General features: G+C 48.3%; 1 protein-coding gene across 2 annotated transcripts in view; it reads right to left on the reverse strand.

The window, feature by feature from the left end:
- The window catches only part of TGM6 (transglutaminase 6), a 48781-nt gene that overhangs the window by 17248 nt on the left and 12241 nt on the right, over nucleotides 1-19292 (reverse strand). For both annotated transcript variants that reach the window (XM_023220202.3, XM_023220200.3), the window contains exons 2-9: nucleotides 17847-18020; nucleotides 17038-17280; nucleotides 15865-15983; nucleotides 14466-14594; nucleotides 12759-12936; nucleotides 12059-12197; nucleotides 9018-9121; nucleotides 8694-8936 (exon numbers count right to left, since the gene is read on the reverse strand). In XM_023220202.3, coding sequence (XP_023075970.1) covers nucleotides 8694-8936; nucleotides 9018-9121; nucleotides 12059-12197; nucleotides 12759-12936; nucleotides 14466-14594; nucleotides 15865-15983; nucleotides 17038-17280; nucleotides 17847-18020 — 1329 coding nt within the window. The remainder of the gene's footprint in view (nucleotides 1-8693; nucleotides 8937-9017; nucleotides 9122-12058; nucleotides 12198-12758; nucleotides 12937-14465; nucleotides 14595-15864; nucleotides 15984-17037; nucleotides 17281-17846; nucleotides 18021-19292) is intronic.

Raw genomic sequence — 19292 nt, forward strand, 5'->3', positions numbered from 1 at the left:
TCCATTCCATTCCATTCCATTCCATTCCATTCCATTCCATTCCATTCACTAACTACCTGGAGTTAGCATCAGACTCCACAGGTTTAAAGGCTCAGTCCCACAAGACTGAGACTTCAGACTCCAGTCACAAGTATTGGTTACCCAGGGTTACTCACACTTCTGTCTAACTTTGCTACAGATTTGGGGTTATCACAACTGCCCACAGCCTTAGGTTTGATAATTTGTTAGAGTGGTTCACAGAACTCAGAAAAACAGTTCAGAGTTTCATTACATAGGCATGACTGATTAAATCATAGGCCTTTGGTGATTAACTCAATCTTCAGCCTCTCTCCCCTCCCTGGAGGTCAGAGGTGGGGTTTAAAGTCCCAAATCCCTAATCATGTCTTGATTTTTCAGGCAACCAGCCCCATGCTGAAAGTGATCTAGGTGCACATAGTCATTTCACTAACATACTATAGCTGATGCTCTTCTCATTCTGAAGACTCCAAGGTTTTAGGAGCTGTGTGCCAGGAACTGGGGATGATAACCAAATACTTTTCTTTAAAAACCACACTGTTTATAATTCTTTTCATTTTTGTAGGGTTGGTAGTGATGTCCTCTCTAATTTTAGTAATTTGATTCTTAGTCTAGCTAAAGGTTTATCAATTTTGTCAATCTTTTCAAAGAATCAACTGGTTTTGTTGATTTTCTTTAATGATTTTTCTGCTCTTTATTTCATTTACATTTATTTCCACTTTAATCTTTCTTGCTTTCTCTTTCCGCTTTTTTAGGGGTTTACTTTGCTCTTCCTTTTCTAGGTTTTTTTGTTTGTTTTTTGTTTTTTTTTTAGACAGAGTCATTTTTTATTGTGGCCCAGGCTGGAGTGCAGGGGCCTGATCTAGGGTTCAAGTGATTCGCTTGTCTCAGCCTCCCGAGTAGCTGGGACTACAGGTGTATGCCCCCATACCCAAATAATTTTTGCATTTTTAGTAGAGACAGGGTTTCCTAATGTTGGCCAGGCTAGTCTTGAACTCCTGACCTCAGGTAATCTGCCCACCTCAGTCTCCCAAAGTGCTGGGATTATAGGTGTGAGCCACTGCACCCAGCCATTTTTCTAGGTTCTTAAGGTAGAAGATTAGGCTATTTGGTTTGAAATCTTTCTTCTTTAATATACGTTTTTATGGCTATAAATTTCCCTCTGTGTACTGCTTTAGCTGCATCTTATAAATTTTGGCACATTGTGTTTTCATTTTCTTTCACTGCAAAGTATTTTCTAATTTGACTTGTGATTTTTCCTTTGGCTCATTGGATATTTATTTATTTATTTATTTATTTATTTATTTATTTATTTTTTGAGATGAAGTCTTGCTCTGTTGCCCAGGCTGGGGTGCAGTGGCCGGATCTCAGCTCACTGCAAGCTCCACCTCCTGGGTTCACGCCATTCTCCTGCCTCAGTCTCCCAAGTAGTTGGGACTACAGGCGCCCGCCACCTCGCCCGACTAGTTTTTTGTATTTTTAGTAGAGATGGGGTTTCACTGTGTTAGCCAGGATGGTCTTGCTCTCCTGACCTCATGATCCGCCCGTCTCGGCCTCCCAAAGTGCTGGGATTACAGGCTTGAGCCACCGCGCCCGGCCTCATTGGATATTTAGATGTATGTGTTGTTTAATTTTCACATATTATAAATGTATCAAATTATCTTCTGATACTGATTTCTAATTGAATTCTATTGCAATAAGATTACACACTTTGTATGATTTCAATCTTCTTAAGTTTAAGGAGGCTTATTTTATGGCTGAGCATATGGTCAGTTCTAGATAATGCTACCCTTGTACTTTCCAAGAATGTGTATATGTTGCTACTATAATGTGGAATCTTCTATAGGTGTCTGTTAGTGTCCACCTGATTTTAAATGACAAATGCTCGCTTCCTCTCAACCAGTCCCTAAACTCTTTCCCTTCTTTATTTTCCCCCAGAATACCTATCACTATCTGAAATACTAGTCGTTTTACTTATTTGTTTACTTTTACCTGCCCCACTAGAATGTCAGCTCCTTTAAGATAAAGATCATATGCATTTTGCTCACTGGTTGGCTGGTGCCTGGTAAATGCTCAATAAACACATGCTAATAGAAAACAATGTGAAAAAGTGGCTTACATGTCCTGTAGCTTCACATAAGCCAGTCCTACAATCAACAAAGCAAGGCCCTTCTTGATACAGCTCAAACTCCTTATGACATTAAAAGCCCTTCATATGTTCTTGGCCCCAATTCATTCATTCCATGGATCTGTACTCAGCACTTACTATGCAGTTGATGCTGCTGTAGGGGTTGGGGATACAGCAGTGAACAAAACAGTCAGGCTCCCTGCCATCCTAGAACTCTCAGTCTAGGAGAGTTCTATGTAGACAATAAAGATTCAAGCAAACATCAAGTTGTGATATGTGCTTAGAAGGAAGTCAATAGGGTGCTGAGACCCCTGGCCAGGCAAAAGTTTGGGGTGAAGTCAGCAGGTCCTTCCCAGGCAAAGAAAGCGTCTTGTGCCAAGTCCTTTAGGTATAAGAGAGCTGCTAATGACCTTTCCCTCTTGCTGTTACCTGAACAAGCATTGTCCTCCCTGCTGCTGTAACCTGATCATTCTGTACCTCGGCAGCCTGACCTTATCACACTGCATTGGGGTTATCTGCTTTCCTGTGCTTCCTGTCCACCCTCCCACCTGGTATTTGGGGGTGCCCACTAAATGCAAGAAGGGAGGGAGAGAGAAAGGCACAGTAGAAAGGCAGAGAGCAGAATGGCTGGGAGACAGACAGAGAGTGTGGAAGGAGAGTGTCCTGGGCTGGTCACGGGGTCTCTGCATCAACCTCTCAGCAGCTGTAGCCCCACAGCCACTGCACTCACTATTTCCTGTCTGCTTGGCCAGCCAGGTCCTGGGCAGCAGGTGCTTGGTCTTCCCACACAGGCTGCAGTGGGTTGAACAATGTCCTCCTCAACAATATGCCCAAGTCCTAACTCCTGGTATGTGTGAATATAATCTGTGAATAGGATTTTTGAAGATATAATTCAAGATCTTGGGATAAGATCATCCTGGATTTAGGGTAGGTTCTAAATCCAATGACTTTTGTCCTTGTAAGAGAAAGGAGATAGGAATTTGAAACACATAGGAGGAAAGAAGGCCATGAGAAGGTGGAGGCAGAGATTGGAGTGATATGACTACAGGCCAAGGAATGCCTGAGCCACCAGAAGTTAGAAGAGTCAAGGAAAGAATCTCTCCTAGAGCGTCTGGATGGAGCATGGCCCAGCCAGCACCTTGATTTTGGACTTCTGGCCTCCAGACTGTGAGATAATAAATTTCTGATGTTTTAAGCCACCCAAGTTTGTGGTAATTTATTATGGCAGGCCCAGGAAACTAATACACAGGACCAGAAGCTGATGGCTGGACAGGTGCACCAGCCTTGCTTCCCTGTTGGCTGCTGGTACCAGCCTTACCAACTAAAATCTTGGCTTTGTATTTTCTTTGCTTGGAAGGTTCATTCTCTGCTTAGTCTCCAGGCTGTCTTAGGAGTATGGGCAAAGCATATTGTACCCAGGGGCTCTGAATCTTTGTGCTCTAGCATGTGTCCCGGTTCCACAGACAGAGCAAGGGCTCATGACTCAGAGAGGCACAAGCCCCTGTCATTTCACCTGTAGAATACTGCTCATGCAAGTCAAGGATGTCTTGGCTTCCATGAGCAGTATTGCCCAGCATGAGTCTGGAATTCGGCTGGACCCTGTCTTCCTGGAATGCCTTCTCAACCTTTTATCTCCTGGTTGAATCTTACTCCCTTCAGCATTCCCTCCCATAGGCTGCTTTTCCTGATACCTTCTACTCTGGCTGAGTTAGAGACTCCTCCTCTCTGATCCTTTAGTTTCTGGACACCCCAGTACAGTGGCAGTCACTCTGAATTGTTCTGTGTTGTCAGCTCACCATGTGGTGTGTTCTCTGGGGACTTCTCTTTGTCCCTTTGCCTCTGAAACATGCCTGGCACTCAGGAGGCTCTCTACTTTGAGAGCACATGAAAAAAGCCTAGCATGGTGTATGGCACACCGAGGCCACTCAGTGAAGACGGGCAGTCTAGCATAGCGGGAAGGGCAGAGGCCCTGAGACTAGACTGCCTCGTTAGAACTCCAGCTCTTCTGGGCTCTGAAAACTTGGAGAAGTTACTTAACCTCCCTGTGCCTCAGTTTGATTATCCATAAAATGACTTTATTTTATTTTTTGAGATGGAGTCTTGCTCTGTAGGCTGGGGTGTAGTGACGTAATCTTGGCTCACTGCAACCTCCGCCTCCTGAGATCAAGCAATTCTCTTGCTTCAGCCTCCTGAGCAGCTGGGACTACAGGCAACCACCACCACGCCCTGCTAATTTTTGTATTTTTAATAGAGATGGGATTTTGCCATGTTAGCTAGGCTAGTCTTGAACTCCTGACCTCAGGTGATCTGCCCACTGTGACTTCCCAAAGTGCTGGGATTACAGGTGTGGGCCACCATAAAATGATTTTAAAATAAATATTAAGGCCGGGCGTGGTGGCTCAAGCCCGTAATCCCAGCACTTTGGGAGGCCGAGATGGGCGGATCACGAGGTCAGGAGATCAAGACCATCCTGGCTAACATGGTGAAACCCCGTCTCTACTAAAAAAAAAAAAAAAACAACAAAAAAAACCAAAAAACTAGCTGGGCAAGGTGGCGGGCGCCTGTAGTTCCAGGTACTCGGGAGGCTGAGGCAGGAGAATGGCATAAACCTGGGAGGTGGAGCTTGCAGTGAGCTGAGATCTGGCCACTGTACTCCAGCCTGGGCGGCAGAGTGAGACTCCGTTTCAAAAAAACAATTAAAAAAATAAAATAAAATAAATATTAAATGAACTAATGCATGGACATTGCTTACCATTGTGCTTAGCAAGTTCTAGATACTATTATTATTATTTTTGTTAACCTAGAGGTGAAATCACGTTACCCACAGTAGGCAGTCAATAAACAGTAAACAATAGTATAATTAAACAGTGGCAGTGCAGTGCAGAGTGAGGAGCATGGGCTCTGGATTCTGCAGGGGAGTTCTCCCTTACTAGCTATCTTCTCTGGCTGGGTCAACTTGCCTCTCTGTGCCTCTGTCTTCTCCTCTGTAAAATAAACGCCGTATCCATGTCTCACTTAAAAGCTCATGGTAAGGGCTTTGTAAACATTTGTTACATAAAATAATTACATAACTTGTGAAAATGGCCAGCCCACAGCAGGCGCTCAGTGACAGTGATTGCCATCACTGTCATCATGTAACAGGATGTTAATTTCTCCTGTGGCTTTTTTTTTTTTTTTTTTTTGAGATGGAGTTTTGCTCTTGTTGCCCAGGCTGGAGTGCAGTGGCACGATCTTGGCTCACTGCAACCTCCGCCCCCCAGGTTCAAGCAATTCTCCTGCCTCAGCCTCCCAAGTAGCTGGGACTACAGGCATGCGCCACCATGCCCGGCTAATTTTGTATTTTTAGTAGAGATAGAGTTTTGCCATGTTGGCCAGGCTGGTCTAGAACTCTGGACCTCAGGTGATCTGCCTGCCTCGGCCTCCCAAAGTGCTGGGATTACAGGTGTGAGCCACTGCACCCAGCTGGTCATGGTTAAATCTTAGGACAAAAGACCCACAGATCTCATGTTTTTTTGTTTTGTTTTGTTTGTTTGTTTTGTTTTGTTTTGTTTTTTTTGAGACAGGGTCTCACTGTGTTGCTCAGGCTGGAGTGCAGTGGCACAATCTTATCTCACTGCAACCTCCACTTCCCAGAATCAAGCGATCCTCCCACTGGAGCCTCCTGAGTAGCTGGGACTATAGGCACATACCACCATGCCTGGCCAATTCTTTTGTATTTTTTGTAGAGATGGGGTTTTGCCATGTTGCCCAGGCTAGACCCCACGTTCTAAGTTCCAGAAGCTCCGAGCAGAAGGGACCCAGCCATCAATCTGTAGGTCTTATCAGAGAGGTGCCAGCTCAGAAGAGGCCTTATCACATACTACCCTCATCCATAGCCCACCCCAAGACAGTAAGAAGATGGCTAAAGTGGAAGATGTCTTTGACAGTCCAGAAAGTGCCATGTTCCTGGAGATAGGAGCTAAAGTGTGAGTTGGGGGTGTGTGTAGGTGTTTAAAAGAATGTGTTAAGGGGCCGGGTGCGGTGGCTCATGCCTATAATCCCAGCACTTTGGGAGGCCGAGACGGGCAGATCACAAGGTCGGGAGATAGAGACCATCCTGGCTAACACGGTGAAACCCCCGTCTCTACTAAAAAAAAATACAAAAAACTAGCCAGGCGAGGTGGCGGCGCCTGTAGTCCCAGCTACTCCGGAGGCTGAGGCAGGAGAATGGCATAAACCCGGGAGGCGGAGCCTGCAGTGAGCTGAGATCCGGCCACTGCACTCCAGCCTGGGCGACAGAGCGAGACTCTGTCTCAAAAAAAAAAAAAAAAAAAAAAAAGAATGTGTTAAGGTTTGGGGGTATCTTCAGCAAGAAATGACTGGCTGATCAAGATTGGGGGTGCCTACAGAAAGGGAAGTTGGTATTCCCCTCCCTGTGGGAGATCTGTTCATCCCATCTTACTTACTAAGCCGTGTACTACCTGAGCAGGGAGAAGAGAACTGAAGAGAGACAGCAGGTGGGAGACAGCCAGTCAAGACTGCTCCTCCTACCCACAAGTGTCAGGTTTGAGTTCCCAGCCTTGGAGTGGGAGACAGTGGAAGTTAGGGTGGGGCACCACAGCCTTGTAAAACCTCAGCAGAACTTGGGGACAAAAGTCACCACGCATCAGAAAGAAGCTGTGTTGAAAAGGCCCAAATAGCACAAGAAATCAGCAGTGTCTACAGGAACAGCACAGAAATTAGCCTTGATGGCAGCAGGTTGTGATGGAGCCACCATCTGTCCTCAGCAAGCATAGATAGGAAACTAGGGCAGCAGTACCCGCCCACTTAGCCGGCACTGAATCCTCACCCAGTTAAGACAAAGGCATCTGCTCTCTTCTCTCCTCTTTTCCTCCCCCTTAGCCTAACAGTGCTCTCAGCATTGGTAGCACACTAGAGACCACCTGGGAGCTTTAAAAAGTCCCGATGCCAGAACCACATCCTGTAGAGACTATGATTCAATTAGTCAGGGGTGCAATCTGGACTGCTGAGGTAGATTAAAAATGGCCATAATGCCTTGCAACTTCCCACTCCTTGAATCTGGATTGGGCTCATGAATTGCTTTGACTAATAGAATGTGGCAGAAGTGACATGGTGCACATTCTGAGCCAGGCCTTTAGAAACTTCACAGCTTCATCTCTCACCTTCTGGGAATGTTGCTGCTATTGGGACAATAGCAAGGGCTGGCCTGTTGGGACAAGAGAGGCCAAGTGGGAACACAGACCCAGCCATCTCAGCAGTCCCATGTGACAGACATATGTGAGATCCCAGCCAACACCACCTGGAGATGAACCATCTCAGCTGAGCACAGCCCAAATTGCTGACCCACAGAATTGACCAAATAAGTAATTATTGTTTAAGATACATAACTGAAACAGCTCCCTGGATAATTCAAATATGCAACCAGGGGTCGGGTGCAGTGGCTCACATCTCTAATCCCAGCACTTTGGTAGGCCGAGGTGGGCAGATCACCTGAGGTCAGGAGTTCAAGGGCAGCCTGGCCAACACGGTGAAACCCCATCTCTACTAAAAATACAAAAATTAGCCAGGCATGGTGGTGGGCTCCTGTAATCCCAGCTACTCGGGAGGATGAGGCAGGAAGATCGTTTGAACCCAGGAGGCGGAGGTTGCAGTGAGTTGAGATCACATCATTGCACTCCAGTCTGGGCAACAAGAGTGAGACTCCATCTCAAAGGAAAAAAAACGTGCAACCAGAGCTGTCAAATATGATGCTAGAGAGTAGAAAAGGGAGGTGAGGAGGTGTTCAGAGCAGACTGTGTCTCCTCTTTAGCAACCTTCCAGGGTCATTGCTCTAGCTTGTGCTCAGGGGACAGGAGGAGACAGGGTCTAATTCAAGTTTGAGCTTGAAGTCGTAATTACTTGGTGACATGGCTTTAACAAGCAGAAATGGTTGAAAATATGTTAATCAGATCATAACATTGCTAAGGAAACTGTTACACAGTGGGAAAGGGAGATTTTTAAAGTGTATAGCTGGAAGCAGCTGTAAGAAAAAATACAACTGTTTTGTTTTTGTAGCCTAACAAGTAAGGGCTCTTCAATAAACCAGTGGCCATAAATTGGTATCATGGCACAGGCCCTGGCAGATGCTAAACAGGAGATGGTATTATTATTAGTCTGAATTGGGCCTGTGCCATGCATTTGTCCTAGGTGTTCAATAAATAATACCTGCTACTATCATCATTATTACTAGTAGTGATTATTATTGTATGTGAACATACCTAATGCAGTGCCTGGTATATGGCAAGTGTTCAAGGAAATGTAGCTATTATTATTACATATAGGAAATCTTCTAAGGCAGAAGAGGTGCTTAGCAAACAGAGCAAGTTATTAATGTAGCTTAAATAAAGGCACTTGGCTCAGAGCACAGAGACAATGTGCATGGAAGCTGCTGTCAGTGTCATATACATGGGGCGGAGCCTGACCCCAGGCTACCCGCAGTGGGATCTCTGCAGCACATGGGCCATCCTGGGGAAGGTAATAAAGGTAATAAAGGCTTCCATGTGGCCCTTACCTTCCGGATACTTGTAGAGGTCGGTGATGTCCACGCGGGAGTTGCTGCCCACCGCCTTGGTGCTGATGCATCTCCCAATCTTCTTCGTGTTCGAGTATACACGCTCTCGGCTCTCATCCTCATGCCACAGCCAGGTGACGTAGTCGGCATTGACCTCCGCAAACACGAAGGGGCCATCGTGGGCCAGGTGCACATCGCCCTCACGGATGGCGGTGACTGAGGCTGGGCCGCACTGGAACACACCTGGGCAGGAGGGGTGGGCATGAGCAGCATGGGTAAGGGAAAAGCAGAGGTCTGGAACCTATCCCACCCAGTTGAGCATACCTTCACTCTCCTCCTGCGGGGTGGCATCCAGAACCTGCCAGCCATTGTAAGAGGGGCCTAGGTCCTGCCGGGCAAACCAGCTCTCATTCCAGACATGGAAATTCCTGTCACAGAGAGAGGATGGGTGAAGCTGCCTAGAGTGAGGGCATAGGAAGGGAAGATCCTACTGAGAGGCAGGCCCTGGGCTCCCTACTCTGCACAAGAACTGTGGCTGCATCTTGTGAATCATTCATTCAACCACACTCATGAGCACACGGCATTCATATATGTTTATATATATGTGTATGTGTGTATATAGATGTGTATGTATATTTATCAAGAACCTGTTGTTCAAGGTACTGTAACTAAGACAGAAGATCCTTACTCTCATGCTGCTCACATTCTAACAAAGGACACAGGCAAAGCTAAGTCAGCAGATAAAGAAATGCAAGTGACAATAAATATTATGAAGACAAAGAGGAGCTTGAGCTAGAGAACAACCCCTATAGACCTACTCTAGGTAAATGACATTGAAGATGAGACTTAAGTAAGGAAGAATAAGCTATAGGAAGAGTGAAGGGAATAATATTCCAGGCAGAAGGAACAGCATGTGCAAAGGTCCTGAGTGAGATGAGAAAAAGCCTAGTGTGCTCAAGGAGCAGAAAGTATTTAAGTATCTCTGGGATATGGCCAGCAGAGAGGGTAGGTAGGGTTCTGATTATGCAGAGCTCTATAGAGCCTGGTAATTCCAGCCTTATTTTTAATTCCCTGTGTTAAAGATGAGAATATGAGTAGGACACGTGATATCACTTGCTCAAGGTCTTGCAGAAAGAAAGGAGCAGAGAGAAACCTGATTCCTGGTTTGCCTGTCTTGGCATCTTTACAGCCGGCCTCAGAACTCCTCTTTGGCAGGCAACTGTCTTTTTTTGGGGAAAGTATCTTGATTAGCATTTGGGGATTAAAAGTGGGACCCTGATAACCTGGGTGGTGACAGAGTCCTCAACATCAAAATGAACTGTCTGTGCTTTCTGCATGAAGAAAAGAGAAGGATGTGAGTATTTTGGGCTTCCAGGGAATGAAGAGAACCAAAAAAGAGGAGAGACCAAGGGGAGCAGAGATGGTCTGAGCTGGAGGCCAGCTCGGGAAGGGTTCCTGGCAGGCTCCCCTGGGGTACAAGGATACAAGGCTCTCTGTGTCTCTGTGTTGTGTTCTCTTCACTGTCTCTCTTAATCTGTATTTTTAAATTTTTATTTGTTTATTTATTTTGAGATAGAGTCTCGCTCTGTCCCCTAGGCTGGAGTGCAATGGTGCAGTCTCAGCTTACTGCAACCTCTGCTTCCCAGGTTCAAGCAATTCTCACGCCTCAGCCTCCCTAGTAGCTGGGATTATAGACGTGTGACACCACACCCGGCTATTTTTTATTTTTTATTTTTAGTACAGATGGGGTTTCACCGTGTTGGCCAGGCTGGTCTCAAACTCCTGACCTCAAGTGATCTGCCAGCCTTGGCTTCCCAAAGTGTTGGGATTACAGGCATGAGCCACTGCGCCTGGCCGTCTCTCCTAATCTTTAGAAAGTTGGCTTTGAGTGGCAGACTTGCACACATGTGAACAGACATTTGAACAAGTTTATTCACTGAAGCGTTGTTTGTAAAAACAAACTTATTTTTAACTGAGGCAACTGAAATGTCCATTCATATGGGATGGTTAGATGAACAACGGCTTTTTCATGTAACTAGAGGCAGACTGGGTTCATACCCTTATGCTTCCATTCACTAGCTGTGTGGCCTTGGATGGGTTACTTAACCTCTCTGTGCTTCAGTTTTATCATCTGCAAAATAGAATCAATGATCTTAACTTATTCACAGGTTGTTTGAAGAGATACATGAGTTAATGTATATACAGCACTTAGAACTAGACCTGGCACAGGCTAGGTGTTTGGTGAGTGTTACGTTATTACTTTAAATATTATGGAAAATAAGGAAAACTCTTTGTGTATTGATGTGGAATTGTTAAATGTTCCAGCAAGAACAGTATCACATAAAGCTGCCAATACTGTTTAAGTGGGGAAAAGGCAGGGAGGCACTGCAGGTACGTATGTTCTCATGTCTACAGAGCATCTCTCTGATAGGAGGTGTAGGAGACAGTGATAGTGTTGCCTCCAGGAGGAGGATGGGGAGGCTGGGGAACTGGGCAGGAGGGAGACATCACTGCAACCCATTTTGTACCTTTCGAATATTAAACCACATAAATGTATTTTCTATTTCAGAAAATTAAGTTAGAATGAATTTTTTCTTTTTGGTTTCTGAGATGGAGTCTCACTCTGTCGCCCAGTCTGGAGTACAGTGGTGTGATCTTGGCTCACAGAGGCAACCTCTGCCTCCCAGGTTCAAGCGATTCTCCTGCCTCAGCCTCCAGAGTAGCTGAGTCTACAGGCGCCTGCCACCACGCCTGGCTAATTTTTGTATTTTTGGTAGGGATGGGGTTTCACTATGTTGACCAGGGTGGAGTGGAATGCGGTGATCTCAGCTCACTGTGACCTCTGCCTCCTAGGTTCAAGCAATTCTCCTGCCTTAGCCTCCCGAGTAGCTGGGACTACAGTTGTGAGCCACCGCGCCCAGCCTAGAATGAATTTTTTAAAGCTTTATGTGAAGAATTTTGTTTTAACTGAGGAAGGAGTCTGCTTCCCACCTGAGACACACAGCACAGAGAACCATAGCTGATAGGGAAGCAGGAGCCTGATCCAGAGTTACCTGTGCGGATGGAGTTCCCACCCCACCTCAGGAAGCCACAGATTCCCAGAGAGTAGAACCAGGCGTTTGAGGCAATCAAATCTTGAGGCCCCTCCTGACCTCTGAGTCTACATCTCTTGACCTCAGACCTTATATCTTGGAAGAGGTACCACTCTATCCGCAGGGCGCCTCTCGCTCCCTCCGGAGCCGGCTCAGACTCAGGAGAGCTGGGCTCTGGGCCTGCCGCTCCCTGGTGGTGTTATGGAAGATGACGCCTTACTCCACCTGCAGAGCTTCCGGAGCCCTTGGGCCTGGACTGGGGGCAGGACCTACCACATGCTGTCTTCTGTCAGGTCCTCCAGGGTCCGCCCGAAGGAGTCCACGTACTTGTCCACACTCAGGTTCTGATCTGTGTCGTGGGCTGAGTTGAAGTTGGACACGACTCGTGTGGCTATCCCCAAGCACCTGAGGACTGCAGAGCAGAGACTGGGAGGCTCAGAGCAGGCAGGACCCCGGCCCCTGAGGGAGGGGCCTGGCTTCCACAGGTGCCCTGGCTCATTTGTGGCCAAAGCCCCCCACCCGCCATCTTTGTTTGTCTGTCTACTTCGGCAGGTTGCGGGGCTGAGACTCCCATCTCCACTCTCAGAAATGCCACCATCTCCTGAACATTCTCTCAAGGACTTCAGGAGATGCTGCTGCCACCTCATGTGAGCAGACAGGCTTTGAGACTGGCAGGAACTTGGAAGCCACCTAATAGAGCCCACTCATCTTCCTGAGGGGACTGGGGGCCAAGGAAGCCACAGGGCTCGCCCAAGGCACTCAATGAATGAGAGACAGAGGGAGGTAGGTAACTCTTCAAAATAAAAGATCAGAGGTGAAGGAAATAAATTCTCTGGCTTCTCTCTTCATTAGCCAGACTTGGTTCTCCCCCTCAATGAATCCATCAATGAAGATGGGTTGCAGCATATGCAAATATATGTAAATACATTTAGATAGAGGAGGCTGGGGGAGGGACCCTTCTCTCCCAGGGTACCTGTGCACATGACTCCCGCGAAGACCCAGCACTGGCCGTACTTGACGGGCTTGTACCTGCCCTTGAGCCACTTCTGCAGAATGGCCACGCTGCCGCGCCAGTGCAGCGGGCTGGTGCCACCGCCGTACTTGCCCTGCCACTGTCCTTGCACCACACCTCGGTCATTGTTGCTGTTCACCTGGGCAGAGGAGGGCACGGGTCCACCACCAGACAGGGCTTCCTACCTCAAGAACCGCATCGTGGTAAAATCCTCTCCAACTTTGGACCACCAGGTCAATTGGGGTCACTCTTGCTTTTTAACTGTCTGAAAATTAGGGGCATCTGTGACCTTAAAATACCTACTTTTTGGTAGCACTTACCATTTTCAATTATCTTCCATTTGGATACTGCGTTGTAAAAATCATTACAACTTTAGGGCATTTCCTGTGTTAAATGATCTGTTTTGGGAAACTGTTGGCATAGTAATTGTAGGGACAGCTAACATTTATTCAACGCTTATTGTGTGCCAGACACCACTATGCCAAGAATTTTGTGCACACTATATTAACCTGTTGAAGTTTACAATGTAGGCTTGATTATTATCCTTTTTTTTTTTTTTTTTTTTTTCAGATGTGAAAACTGAGCTTCAGAAGCATTCAGGGACCTGCCCAAATCACACAGCAAGTTAGTCCAAATGGTGATCCATGAGTCTAGGACTTGGACTCGGGAGCCTAGAGTTCAGGACTTTCACTGTCCTCAGGGCTGTGATGCTCTGCTGTTTGGGATTGTCGCTCATGTTAATTCTCTTTGCTCCAACTGCTCTCTGAGGTCTTGAGGAATTAAGAGTATCAAGTAGGAGAAATATAGCTTTGTGCAATTTTGGAATCTCAGATACCACCCACTGACCTTAATACCTGCATGTGGTAGAGGGAGCTGGTGGGCCCTGCAGACATCTTTCGGGAGGAAACACCATGGCCTGAGGCCTGTGATAGGTTAAAGTTGTCATGCCTCCCATGGAGAGGTGGGTCTACGTACGTCCCACTCAACGGGGGAGGCGGGGGGGTCCTCTTGAGTCTGGGCTGGCCTGTGACTACTTTGACCACTGACTATGGCAGTAGTGATGCTGTGCCAGTTTCCAGGCCTAGGCCTTATAAGACTGGGAGTTTCCACTTCCTCTTTCTTGGAAGGATTGTTTGGGGCAGGGAGGTGGGGGTGGGGGAGCCATTGCTATGCATGAGACTGCCATATTGTGAGGAAGCCCAAGATAGTCACATGGAAAGGCTGTGTGGAAAGAGTGATGACTGGTGAGTCCCAGCTGCTACAGCCACCCCAGCCCAGGGCCTGACATGAGGGTGAGGAAGCCATCCTGGATGTTCCAGTTCCAGGAGACATGACATAGACGACAACCTAGGAACTGCCAGCCACCAGAACCAAAGCCCCAGACAGATGTCCTGTCAAACCATCCCAGACATATGCAGCCATTAAGACACCCCCAGAAGAAGCATCTTGGAGCAGAGACAAACCATCCTCATGGCACCCTGCCCAAATTCCTAAAGAACTGTAAGCATAATAAAGGGTTGTTTTACACCACTGAGTTTTGGGGTGGTTGGTTGTGCAACAACAGCACGTTAAAACAAGGGGTGATGGGAAGAATCACAGGGTGTGGCCCCAGGGTTGGTTGGGTGATCCTTGAGGAAGTACACGTGCAGGGATGAAGGGGCTTCTCACCATGGCGCTGATGACCCTGGTGACGTAGATGGGGTCGTGGCGGCAGGACACGTCGGTGGCTGGGTTGTTTTGGTGACCGGGGCTTCGATCCAGGATGGAGAGGCAGATGTTCAGGATGTCCTCCTCAAACTGCTCCCCAGAGAGGCTGCGCTTAGAGGCTGTGCTTAGTCACCCATATTCCAGGCCCTCCCACAGCCCTCACCCAGTCAGTCACCCCACCTGTGCAGGGCAGTTTGCTGCCCCTTCCAACCACCAGGGGCAGCACAGAGCAGCCCCTAGTCTTGGAAACCCTTCCTCAGAGAGTCACCTGGGGAATCAGAACCTCAGCCTTAATCATGCCTCTCCCCTGCTCAACAACCTCCCGACTACCCACAGTAAAGTCTGGGCAAAAATCGATGGCTCTTGAGCCACATCTACCTCACTGATATGCTCATTTGGTCTACATGATGTTTTCAAACACATTTGAATTAGTTAACAATATGTAAAAGCTGGGGGATTTTTGCATACACATTTAGGTTTCTGGTCACTGATAATTTGGAAGGTCTGGCAACAAAAACTGGGTGCTGAGTAGTGGCTACCCCTTAGATGGACCCTAAATTCTTCCCTATATCTTCCCTGTCCAGCACCCGAATCCTGAATGCTTTAAACCCCTGGCCTGCAGGGCAGTGCGCGGCTCCTCAGCCTGACAGTCAAGTCCAATCTTCCTTCTGCTGGGCACCCGGAGCTCAGGCAGACAGAACTCCTCTAGCAGACTCAGGACTCCCTACTTCACACCTCCATGTGGCTCTGCCTCTCTTCCCTATGCCTGGGCAGATCCTGCCTCACTGTAGAGACCCAACCCCAATATCATGCAAGCCTCCACAATGGCCGAGGTGGAGGTTCCTTTCACCCTCTTCTGAACTCCCTTTGCTTCCATCCCTATCATTCTTTTTCCTTCCCCTGGTATTGGAACTACTTATCTAAGCCAGTGGCTCTCAGAGCATGGTCCCAGACCAGCAGCATCAGCATCACCTGGGAACTGGTTAGAAATGCACATTCTCAGGCCCTGCCCAAGACCTACTCAGTGGGCAGCTCTGGGGGTGGGGTCCAGCACGCCATCCCTCCTGGGATTCTGATGTATGCTCGAGTCTGAAAACCACTGATCAGAGCTATTCATTTTTCCACAACAATACTGACCTATTCTGTGTCCATACCGTGTCCAAAGCAATTCCCCTTCCCCAGGACGCAGTGCACACCCTGGCCCAGTGAATAGTAGACAAATGAATGAACGAGTGGATTTTCTCTAGGAGTGAGTCCCCCTTGTCCCTCCTGAGAAGAGTGAGCAGACAGAGGGACTCCAGTCCCACCGACCTCCCCATGCCCCAGCCCACGTCCCCGTCTGGTCTGTGCCCCTGGAGACCTGCCCGTAGTTCCAGCCCTGGGCTCGTATGTGCTTCTCCACGCCTCGGAAGATGATGCCACTGTCGTTGAGCACGTACTCCTGTCTCTCCTCCTCTGAGGCCAGAAACACATCGTCCTCTGAAAAGCAGTCATCAGGCCTGGTGTGGACTGGGGCTCTGGCCTTGCTGGCCTGGGAAAGGGCTGCATCAGGGATCAGCAGCAGGACAGCGCCCGGAGGCTGACTGGGGCAGGAGAGGTCAAGAGGGGGCTTGCGAGCTCCCGTGCTGCCTCCTTGCCAAACTCCATCCCTCCCGGCAAGTCTTTATCCAAGCAGGGACCAATCCCCAAACAGCCCAAGACTGAAGAGTTTTATGGGACCTGACACATTAGCCTCATATTTCTTTTTTCTTTCTTTCTTTTTTTTTTTTTTTTTGGTTTTCTTTTTTTTTTTTTTGAGACAGAGTTTTGCTCTTATTGCCCAAGCTGGAGTGCAATGGCTCAATCTCAGCTTACCGCAACCTCTGCCTCCTGGGTTCAAGAAATTCTGCTACCTCAGCCTCCCGAGTAGCTGGGATTACAGGCATGTGCCACCACACCTGGCTAATTTTGTATTTTTAGTACAGATGGGGTTTCTCTATGTTGGTCGGGCTGGTCTTGAACTCCCGACCTCAGGTGATCCACTCGCCTTGGCCTCCGAAAGTGCCGGGATTACAGGTGTAAGCCACTAAGCCCGGCCATATTTCTTAAATATTAATTTAGATCCTGGCCACTCCTTACTAAGGCCTTATGATATATCTCATACGTTACAAGTTTTACCTCTATGGATTTTTACCATAGTCCTAAGAGGTAGGCACTGTTATTTTTCCCGTATTATAGATGAGGAAATGGAGACTGGTAGAGGGGAGCAGCTCAGCAGAGCTGGGATCAAACCAAGGCAGTCTGATTCCCAAGTCCTGGTTCTTACCCACCCCTGGGCCTCTCCTGCCCACTGGGTCCTCTGGCACAGGCTTTGAAGCACCTGCTACCAGGTTTCTCTGACCATTGCCTACCTCTGCCTAGGCCAAGTACTTGCCCAGCTCTTGGCATTCACCGTCTTGTCCTTTAACCAACCTCCCAGGCTCCCTCCAAGGGCAGGCCCTCCTCTGAGGATGTCTTTTGGAAACACCTCTACCTTGGACTTGGCCACTCCTACCTGCGCACCATGGGTTGAAAAGAAGAACAAACTCGCCCAGCCTCCGGTTGCTGTGTTTGCGGTGAGAGGAAAGCCTGATGCTCAGCAGGTAGCGGCCAATGACAGCATTGGGAGGGCTGGCGAGACTGATAGTCAGAGTGTTCTCCATCTGAGCCTCCTTTGCTGCTGTCCAGCCCTCACCCAGCTCCAACTCTGATGTCTGGAACACAGCTTTGGTGTGGAGGGCCTCAGAAGCCCGGGGTCCTGGAGGAGGGGAGAGGGACTCAGGAGACCCTGCCCCTGGGAAACCCAGCTTTAGAGAAGCGAAAAAAGCTACAGGCCTGGAAGCCCCACCTTCACCCCTGAACTGCTGGGAGGCTTTGGGAGAAGGACCTGACCAAAACAAGAAGGCCAGTGTCCAAGTGAGTGTCCACCTCAGCTGTCCTGACACCCCAGCCACTTCCAGGCTAAGGAGGAAGTGACAGCATCCTTTGAAACCAAAGTCTGCCTATGTCGGGCCAGGAAAGGAAAGCAAAGCTTGGGCTTTAAAGTGCTTGACGGTTTTTCATACCCTTCCAGAGCCCTGGGTGTCTGGTACACACAGGGTTCCAGAGACATCATCCCATCCACCCCACTGTCTGCTGGCAGCACCTGCTAACCACCCCCAGAAAGCTGCCACCAGAAGCCTCCAGGGTTCAAGGCTCCGTCTACCTACAGGGACTTGCTTCCCCCAGAGACTGAGCTGCTGACTGCAAGGTCTCAGGTTACTGGGTCATAAGACAGGTCCCTCCAGCTGCGGATGAGAAGGGGGTGCTGGCGAGCCCAGTTACCTGTCTCCACCATGAAGATGAGGGTCTCCTCGCAGTCCGGGGCTCTGCTCAGCTCCAGCGTGAGGCTGAATGACTGGCCCCTGCGAACCACCAGCTCAGGGCAGGGGTACTCCTGGGTGTGGTGGGCAGCGCCGTTCCTCGACCGCTGCCAGTCCACCTTGGTGACTCTGATCCCTGGGTGGGGAGAGGACAGGGAGATGAGGACACGGCCTTGTGTTTCTCACCCACTTTGGGCTTGTCCTCCCATTCAATCCCAGCCAGTCATTTGTTCATCCAACTGCTATTTATCATATGTCAGCAATTCTCTGTTTTGTTTTGTTTTGTTTTTAACACAGGGTCTCACTCTATCACTCAGGCTGGAGTGCAGTGGTGTGATCTTGGTTCACTGCAACCTCTGCCTCCCGGGTTCAAGCAATTCTTGTGCCTCAGCCTCCCGAGGAGCTGGAACTACAGGTGTACATCACCACACCTGGGTAATTTCTTTGTATATTTTTGGAGAGATGGGGTTTTGCCATGTTGGCCAGGCTGGTCTTGAACTCCTGACCTCAGGTGATCTGCCTGCCTCGGCCTCCCACAGTGCTGGGATTACAGGTGTGAGGCACCATGCCCAGTCTCTTAGTCACTAAGTTCTGTAAAATCACTGCAAAGGTTGAATTAATGAGAACTGACCCATTGCCCTTAGGGAAAATAAATACAGGTTTAGGTTCCTGTGAGCCTCTGGTCCCAACTTATTCATCAATTGATCAGTATATAAATGTGCGTTTCTGTTTAAAGACACATTATTCAGGCTGGGCGTGGTGACTCACGCCTGTAATCCTAGCACTTTGGGAGGCCGAGGTGGGTGGACTGCCTGAGCTCAGGAACCCTGGGGCCCTGGGGCCATCATGGTGAAACCTCATCTCTACTAAAATACAAAAAAATGAGCTGGGCATGGTGGTGGGTGCCCGTAATGTCAGCCACTAGGGAGACTGAGGCAGGAGAATCACTTGAACCCCGGAGGTGGAAGTTACAGTGAGCTAAGATTGTACCACCGCACTCTAGCCTGGGCCACAGAGTAAGACTCTCCCTCTCAGAAGAAACAAACATTGTTTAATATATATTGTTGATTCATTAATATTGAACTTGTGGCCAGCAGCGCTATAGTTCATGCCTGAATGTTCACCTAACACATATTTTTCATGTAAGGCACATCGCAGCTTTACTGCTCCTGCTTTTCCTGCTTTTCCTGCAGCTTTCCTGGGAACATGAGACAGCACTTTAGTCCTGTGCTCAGCGGCCATTTTAAACAGAGAAATCACCAACAAAAAAAGCACAAAAATGCAAAAAACCCCTAGTTTTAAATGGACAGAGAAAGGTTATTTGTTTATAGTATGAGAACTGAAACAAGAAGGCAGAATATTGCCTGTTCAGCTTCAGCTGGGAATATGCGTGTCAGGTCAGGTGACA

This window comes from Piliocolobus tephrosceles, chromosome 20, assembly GCF_002776525.5.
Source record: "Piliocolobus tephrosceles isolate RC106 chromosome 20, ASM277652v3, whole genome shotgun sequence".
Classification (NCBI taxonomy): domain Eukaryota; kingdom Metazoa; phylum Chordata; class Mammalia; order Primates; family Cercopithecidae; genus Piliocolobus; species Piliocolobus tephrosceles.